At 49.8% G+C, this 8692-nt stretch overlaps 1 protein-coding gene across 1 annotated transcript in view; it reads left to right on the forward strand.

Moving 5' to 3' along the window:
- The first annotated feature begins 7650 nt into the window (after positions 1–7650).
- Gfpt1 (glutamine--fructose-6-phosphate transaminase 1) overlaps positions 7651–8692 on the forward strand; it is a 55160-nt gene continuing 54118 nt past the window's right edge. Inside the window, exon 1 of the mRNA XM_029535280.1 lies at positions 7651–7803. Coding sequence (XP_029391140.1) covers positions 7797–7803 — 7 coding nt within the window. The 5' untranslated portion in view covers positions 7651–7796. The remainder of the gene's footprint in view (positions 7804–8692) is intronic.

The following is an 8692-nucleotide window of genomic DNA, read 5'->3' on the forward strand; positions in this document are numbered from 1 at the left end:
CCCATAACCCTAGATTGGGCAGGTTTGAAGCTATTCAAATTTATTCCCCAGCCATAATGTCCCTTGTTACTTGCTGTTTATCCTGGCCATGTGCTCATGGACAACCTCCTCTCATGGCAGCCTCCTCCTCCACCTCCATCTCCTTTCTTCTTCCCCTCTCCCTCTACCTGTAACCCCTCACTCCACCCTCAAGTCCCACCTTTCTCCCTCCACTGCCCAATCACAGGCTCTACCCTTTTATTGACCAGTTAAAATTAGGAATCAAGGTTTACATAGCATCACTTGCTGTACAAGGGGATCTGCTCATGGGGCAACCAGATTGTGAGAGCTACTATTTAGCATTAGGATACAAGCAGCATCAGAAAAACCCACTACAAGAAACGCGTGCCTCTAAAGCCTCAGTGGACACCCAGAGTGTCTGCAGCCAGGTCAGCCATGAAGGGTGGTAGTCTGTGTTTCTGAGGCCATAGTAGTTCCTGTTTATGCTACACAGTCATTCTGTACATGAGCTCATCTGGCATTGACCGAGTGTCTGGGAACTAGAGCTGCCTGCTGTCTATAGGGTAAGTCACCTTCCCCACTTCATGAGAGTTGTCCTAGGCTGCGACTACAGGATCCACCATGTGGGGCACATTTTCACAGTTTGTGGCCCATCAGCAAGGTATGTCCAAGTACTTCTTCTGCAGATTCCCTTGCCTCCAATCCTGTCCCTTCCATGACCACCGGCATATAGCCAAATCATTGACTGTAGCCCATGAAAGCCCCCAAGTTCTGCTCTCTGGGAGAATTTCTCACTGTTCTTCCAGGGCACATCAGGAAGGATCTGTCTTGCTGGATATATCTCCTTTGGGGTGGGCTTTGCTTGTTAGGCAGAACCATGTGTAAGCCAGTCTTCTCTTCTTCATCTGTTCCATCTACACTCCTCATGGTAGGTTCAGACTGAGTGAGAGAAGGCACTGCAGGTCTGTTGGGGACCAGATAGGTGTATAGTTCACTTCTGTCGGGGACCAGATAGGTGTGTAGTTCACTTCTGTTGGCGACCAGTTAGGTGTATAGTTCACTTCTGTTGGGGACCAGATAGGTGTGTAGGTCACTTCTGTTGGGGACCAGATAGGTGTGTAGNTCACTTCTGTTGGGGACCAGATAGGTGTGTAGGTCACTTCTGTTGGGGACCAGATAGGTGTGTAGGTCACTTCTTTGTGTGACTTGTGCTGATTGGGGCTGCTTGAGTTTGATTTCATGTGACAACGAAGTGCTGTCATACTTGCCAGACAGCACAGCTCAGTGAGCCAGGTGACACCTGGTTCATCTTGTGGAAAGGGCTGTGTGCTTAGAGGCCTGTGAGTGAGTGATCCCAGTAGTAGGTGAGAAGATGTTTCTTAAGAGCAGAGTTATAGGCTGGAGGCTCAGCAGCTAAACCACTAGCTTCAATTCCCAGAACCCACATGGTGGCTCACAAACATCTGTAGTTCCAGCTTCCGGGGATTCAATGCTGTCCTAAGCACAGACATACATGTAGGCAAAACACTCATACACATAAAATAGAAATAAATATATATTTATTGGCTCACATGTTTAAATGAGTGTTCTTCAGTTGGTGGAACTGTTTGGGAAGGACTGGGGTGTGTGTGGCCTTGTTGAAGGTGTCTGTCATTGAGGGTGGGTTTGCTTTCTCTTTCTGCCTCCTCCTGCCTGTGGATAGGATGCAAACTCAGTCACGGCACCAGTGCTGTGCCATGTCAGTGATGTGCCAGGCCTGCCTGCTTACCTCCACACTCTCTGCCATGATGGTCGTGGCCTACCCTCCTGAAACTGCAAGAAGGCTCCCAATGAAATACTTTCCTTTAGAAGTGTTCTTTTGTCATGATGCTTCAACACAGCAGAGGAACAGTAACTAAGTCAGAAGTACATGAAAACAAAATTGGGGCTGGAGAGGTGGCTCAGCAGTTAAGAGCACGGGCGGCTCTTCCAGAGGTCCTGAGTTCAATCCCCAGCAACCATTTGGTGACTCACAACCATCTGTAATGGAATCTGATGCCCTCTTCTGGTGTGTCTGAAGAAAGCAATGGTGTTCTGATATACATAAAATAAACAAACAAATCTTAAAAAAATAAAAGAAAGCAAAATGGTCCTCTAGGACTGGGGATATGGTTCACTGGTTTCTCGCCTTTTCTTTTTTGAGCGAGGCTCTCACACAGCCCAAGCAACACGGTGTCTCAGATTCACCATTTAGCTGAGGACAGCCTGAGTTGATTCTGCTACTACATGCTGAGCACTAGAATTACATGTTTGCACCACAACACCCCTTGTGCGTCATCCTGGGGGTCAAACCCAGGGTCTTGGGCAGGCTAGCCAAGGCCCTACCAGCCTAGCTACACCTTCAGTCTAGAGGCTGGCTTTTTGATCAGGCGTCATGGAGATTAGTCAGGAACACCAAAGCTCCAGTCACCATCCTGCTCTAGGACTCTTGTTATGTCTGGTTCTCAGCAGGACCTTCTGGGGCCATGCCAGGTGCTGGCATCCCCACAGAACATGTGGTCAGGACCTCTGCCAAGATTCCACCTTTGTACTGCTTCCTTGATGAGGTCATTGACCTCGTCTTCTGTGATGGTTACCTCACATGAAAGATGAGGGTAGAGGCAGGGTGTCCTGAGAGGAGGCCATGGTGAGGATAAGGCAGGGCTGGTTCTGCCAGGCATGGCTAAGTGCCACATGACATGAGGACCTCATCTGTTGCAGCCTTGGTTTTCTCAATAGGACCATGCTACTGTATGGCACCTGGGGAAAAACTTGGTTTCCTTTTTAAGAGATAAAAAATTGAGAGAGAGAGAGAGAGAGAGAGAGAGAGAGAGAGAGAGAGAGAGAGAGAGAACGAGAACTAAGTGTGGTAGTGTGTGCCTGTAATCTCAGGACTAGGAAGATGAGGTAGAAAGGTCACCAGGTCCAGGCTATCTTGAGCTATACGGGGATGGATATACTGTCTCAAAAAGAAAATGAAACAAAAAACAAGTTGTTAAAGCTTGAGCTGGTTTGAGCTGGTTTTATTTTCCCAGAGATCTTTACAAAATGCTAGGAGAGCCTGGCAGGAAGTCACTGACAAAGTCGCTGGAGGAAGGCCTGGGAACCTGTGTACTTCATCTGTTCGGGACCTTAACCTTGTGGACGAGGAACCCTGGACAGGGAGAGCTAATCAGGTCTGCATTTGAAGAGATGTTCTGGGGAGGGGATATGTAGGTTAAGCTGGGGTAATAGTGGAACCAAAGGGGCCCAGTCCAGAGGCCTTTCTATAGCTGACTGGTGTTGTCATAGTGTGTGTGTGTGTGTGTGTGTGTGTGTGTGTGTGTGTGTGTGCAGATATCCATGTAAGTCAAGAGTGTGGATGTGATGTGTGTATATATGTGTGTATGTGTGTGTGTGTGTGTGGGGAGAGAGAGAGAGAGAGAGAGAGAGAGAGAGAGAGAGAGAGAGAGAGAGAATGAGAATATGTTCATGCATCATGTAGGTGCTTATGGAAGCCAGGAGCAGGTGTTGTATCCCTTGGAGCTTGTACTCTTAGATTGTTCAAAACCTACTTTATTTAGGGTTCTTAAACACTTCAACCCTCCTTCTAGCCCATCTTTCTTCTAGTTCACTACTTCTAGAGGTAGTGGAAAAAGAAGGTTAATTGGGAAAAGGAAGTTGTGACCTGTTTTGAAGTAGTTTTTTGGGGGTGATCCCACTCTTTGTTATCAGGATACCAACAGTCCAGTTCAACAGCAAATACCATACTTGAATCAATAGCAACAGCAAGGCTCCGCCTGATCTGCAGGAGACAGTGGAAGCGGCCAAAAGAGGCGGCCAGAAGCAGCTGGAGTACCACGAGTTCTTTGGCTCATTTCTCTCTAGGAAACGAAGAGCAGTGAAGCGTTGCCTGGTGGAGCAAAGCTAGAGCTAGAGCGTCCTCTCACTGTCTGTGGGGTTCTATTTATATTCTTTCTAAACAGCAGGTTCCCTCTCAAGTGTCTGTTTTCAGCAAAACAGCCCATGCCCTCTCACAAGACGGCTTCCAGAAAAACGTCACGAGACACAGCAGAGTTGTTAAAGAAACCGGAAATTTCCATTTCAGGAGCTGGAGCTATAGGCACAGTGAGCCACCTTCTTTGGGAGCTGGGAACTGAACTCTGCTCCTTCAGAAGGACAGCATGGATTCTGAACCCCTGAGCTGTCTCTCCAGCCCGGTGTGTCCTCTGAGACAGGGACTTGACTGGCCTGGAAGTCTCTTTGCTCTCAAGGATGACTTTAAACTCCTGACACAGCCTCAGCCTTCAGATTTCAGTTTTTCTTCTCACAGGCCTCAGGCTGTCTCTCCCTCCCTATTTGCCACCATCTTTCCTATCCACTGGGTAAGATTTACTACAAAACTCCTTCAAACTTCAAACACATGGATCCTAGCACCTCCATTTTCATTTTACACAATACTTTCATTGCTATTTATTAGAATGTGGATAAGGGGAATGTAGATAAAAGGGCAAGGAAAACACCTTTACCCAGACTTGACCCCAAGACTAGGGCCAAGGAACAGAATCCCCTCAATCCAGGCCACTCTGGAATTCCCCACCCCCACCCCCAAATCCTCTATAAACTTCTCTTTCTGCTCAGTTCTCTGCTGCTTCTTGCCCTCCTGGGTCATTCCCCGCCCTTCCCTGCATCCCATACATCTCTGTGTGAGGTTTGCTGTGCAGTGTGACTGTATGGTATCCTTGGCTCCCGAATGCCAGGAGACCCCCTGTAAGCAGAGCTGTAACACTTTCTTTGGGGAAACCTCCCCCTGCTGGAGCAGAACTGAAACACTTTGACTGGAGGACCACAGCTGTTCTGCTTGGGTTGGGGGAGCCTTCCCCCGACAGCCAGAGAAGAGCTGTAATACTGTACGGGAAGAGTTTCCTTTCAGAGCTTCGACAGAGGTAACAAAAATCACAGAGGTGAGGAAGGTCAAAAAGTCTTAAAGCAAGGACAAATAAGGCTGTGCTGGCTAACCTTATGTCAACTTGACACAAGCTAGAGTTGCCTGAAAGGAGGGAGACTCATTTGAGAAAAATGCCTCTGTAAGATCCAGCTGCAAGGCATTTTCTTACTTAGTGATTGGCAGGAGAGGGCCCAGGCCCAGCTCATGGTGGGTGGTGCCATCCCCAGGCTGATAGTCCTGGGTTCTATAAGAAACAGACTGTGCAAGCCATGTGGATCAAGACAGTAAGCAGCATCCTGCCATGGCCTCTACATCAGCTTCTGACTCCAGGCCCTTGTCCTGTGTGAGTTCCTGCCCTGGCTTCCTTCAGTGGTAGACTACAGTGTGGAAGTATACGCCAAATAAACCCTTTCCTCCCCAACTTGCTTTTGGTCACTTTTTTTTTCTTTTTTCTTCTTTGGTTTTTCAAGACAGGGTTTCTCTGTGTAGCCCTGGCTGTCCTGGAACTCACTTTGTAGACCAGGTTGGCCTCAAACTCAGAAATCCGCCTGCCTCTGCCTCTGCCTCCCAAGTGCTGTGATTAAAGGCGTGTGGCACCACTGCCCAGCTGGTCACAGTGTTTTGTTGCAGCAATAGAAGCTCTAATTAAGACAGAGACTCTCCCTCCTTAAATTTGTTCAGTGTTGCTGGTTAGGAGGAAAAACCCGTGTTCTCAGATGTTCAAATTAGGCTCAGATGGCCTCTTTCCTTCACACAGCATTTATTTTCTCCTCTGGGTTTATTTTTACAGGCCCAGAGAAGGCAGGGTTCTCTACCCAGAGGAGGGGCAGTGTCTCAGCTGGCACATAGTTACAAAGCATTCTTTGTCTGGTGGTTTAGTGAGCTTGTTCAAAGCTGGGCTGGAGAGCATTGGCCTTTAATGTTTCGTTTCAGCTGGTGCTGAGCACCTACCCAGGCAGCAGTAGCAGCAGCACGGAGATGGATAAGATAAGGGACAGTGAGTCGCTAGGCACAGCTGAACAGATTACTGTGGCTGAAACACTTTGCTGGTACTGCTGCCATTTCCTTTGTGGCATCAACAGGTTTGCTGCCAGCAGACAAGGGAGGCGAGGCACCAGAACCACACCTCGATTCTTGGGCAATATCTCAAGTCGTCTTCCAGTGCAGGGTCTTTAGACTAAGAAGTCCTCTAAGGAACACGCCACTGTGTTAGCTCTGCCAAGGCAATCTAGGGACCTGTTTAATGGCTTGGAATAATGAAGAGCTTTTAGACGAGAAATACTTCCTTGATTACTTTTTCTAGCCTCTATTTGAGATAGGAGATGAAAAACTGAAAAGCCTTTGCTTCCTTGCACCTACGACGAGCTGAGGACAATTCTGTAAGGCTTTTATTACTCTTTCCAGCCACCAGAACAGTTTTGATTTGCCATGTATTGCTCGGGTGTATGACTAGGCAAGTGTTGGTTTTTCTTTTCTTTTTTCTTTTCTTTTCTTTCTTTTCTTTCTTTCTTTCTTTTTTTTTTTAAGACAGGGTTTCTCTGTATAGCCCTGGCTGTCCTGGAACTCACTCTGTAGACCAGGCTGGCCTCAAACTCAGAAATCCACCTGCCTCTGCCTCCTGAGTGCTGGGATTAAAGGCGTGTGCCACCACACCTGACTTGTTTTTTGTTTTTTCTTTTTTTTCTTTGCAAGTGTTGGTTATTAAAAAACAAACAAACAAACAAACAAAAACCTCACTCCATCTTAAAGGAACTTAACAGTTTAGTGGGGAGAGGAAACAACTTTAATACAGAAGCCTCTTATTGTATGACACAGATCAAAGGATGAAATGTTAAAACCATCTTGGGGAGACCTAAAGATGTCACACTTAAAAGTGGCAAGGATGTGATGTGGGACTCTGGAGAATAACCCCCGCGTGCAGTTTTGAACGCTGGAGCGGTCGGAAGGGGGTTCTGGCTGAGAGTACTTAACTGCATGTTAAGTATGTCAGCTTCTGTGGGCCCTATACATTCACTTCCTTTAGAACTATCAAGAGCGGGCTGATAACTAGCTACTTTTGCTCCAAGGTATTTAAACCTTCCAAAAGGAAACGCCCCGCTCACTTCTCAGGAACACGGCTCCTCTTTTCTCAATGGAGAGTTCATTCGTGACAAGAGCGAATCCCTAGTACAAAGTGCCCACAGCCTCTCTGAGCGCAGGCGCAGTGCTGGGACCACTGACTAGTGGTACCCTAGGCAAAGAACAGTGAGGAAGGCAAGGAGTGGGGCTCAGCGCTGAGCACCTTGTCTACAGCTCAGGTCGTCACCGAATGGCTGCCCGAGGGCGGCCTGCAGGCTCGCGCACCTCTGCGCCACCAGCGCAGTTCCGGCCACCGTGGCTCTGCACACTGACACGTCTGTCCCAGGCTCTCCCTCCTGCCCTCCAGCTTTTCTCTCCGTCTCCCTCCTTCCCGTTCCCCTTGAGACACACAAACTGCTGTGTAAACACTCCCTTCCTCCTCCTCCTCCTCCTCCGAGGCTCGGCTCGCCCTCAGCGGGCGGCTCCAGGAACCTAAAGCGGATGCAGGTCGAGCCCCTGCCACGTCGCTACCCGCAGCTCTGCGTCTGCGCGCTGGGCGGGCGATGCCTGCGCGTGAGCGGCGCGGGCGCGGCCCAATGGGAGAGCCGCGGCGGCGCGCGTGGCCGGGGGGCGGGGCGGCAGTTGAGAGCCGAGCGAGCGGTGAGTCCGACAGTCGGGTCTGAGCTGTCGCATCCCAGAGTCCTCTCATTGCCGCCACCCCGGCCCGAGCTCATCCTCGCTTCCGAAGCTCTCCGCGCGCCCGACAGCTCGGCCCTCGCCCGTGACCAACATCATGTGCGGTAAGGACAGTGATGGGGGTGTGTAGTGGCCGCGGGGCCCGAGCAGTGAAGCCAGAGGTGGACAGCGCGTGTCAGCGGAGCGGCCTTGGGGCGGGGGTCCTGAAGAGAAGGGGGCTTGCGGAGCAGGCGTCCCGAGGAGATTGAGGGTCCCGAGGGGAGCCGGGATCTGGAAGGAGAAGGGTCTCTGGGGAGAAAGGCTGTCCGTGAGGCAGGGACTCCAAGATGGGGATTCCGGGGTTGAAGGGGCGGCCGGAGCTAACGTGCTTGAGAAGAGGGGGTCCGCAGAGGAGATTGTGGGGGCCCTAGGAGTCAGAGGCTACTTAAAGGGGTTAGAGGGTTGGGGGTGGGGTGGGCCAGGGAGGGTATCAGAGCGCTCAAGGGGCACCTTTGCATAGAGCTCAGAGGATAGATGAATGCCTGTCTTAGAAGAGGTGTGAGGCTCAAAGTGCGACCAACCGAGGAGGTATGGAGGGATGCCTGGGGAAGATCCACCAGGTGAGTGAGGCGACCTGTGAACATGCTGTGTGGTACTGGGGGTTAAACTCATAAAGGCAGCTTGTCAAGTGAGTGAGTACTCTGTCCCCTAGCCACACCCCAAGTCTTTCTTATCTCCCCCCACCCCCTTTTTCTGTGTCTTTGTAACTGGGTCCCACTTGGTAGCCCAGGTTGGCCTGTAATTCACTTTGCCCTGTCTCAGCCTTCCAAGTGTTGTGATTACAAGTATGAATGACCACTCCTGGCTGGTAGCATTTCTTGAATTTACTTATCTTGCAGTCTTAAAAATACTTAATTCTAGTCACTTTATTTTAGGCAGGCCTACGAGAACTCAAGCCAACGCGCTGACAGTGATACTGCCCATGACTTCTGCTACTCTTTTTTTTTTTTTTTT

Source organism: Mus pahari, chromosome 2 (assembly GCF_900095145.1).
Source record: "Mus pahari chromosome 2, PAHARI_EIJ_v1.1, whole genome shotgun sequence".
Lineage (NCBI taxonomy): Eukaryota > Metazoa > Chordata > Mammalia > Rodentia > Muridae > Mus > Mus pahari.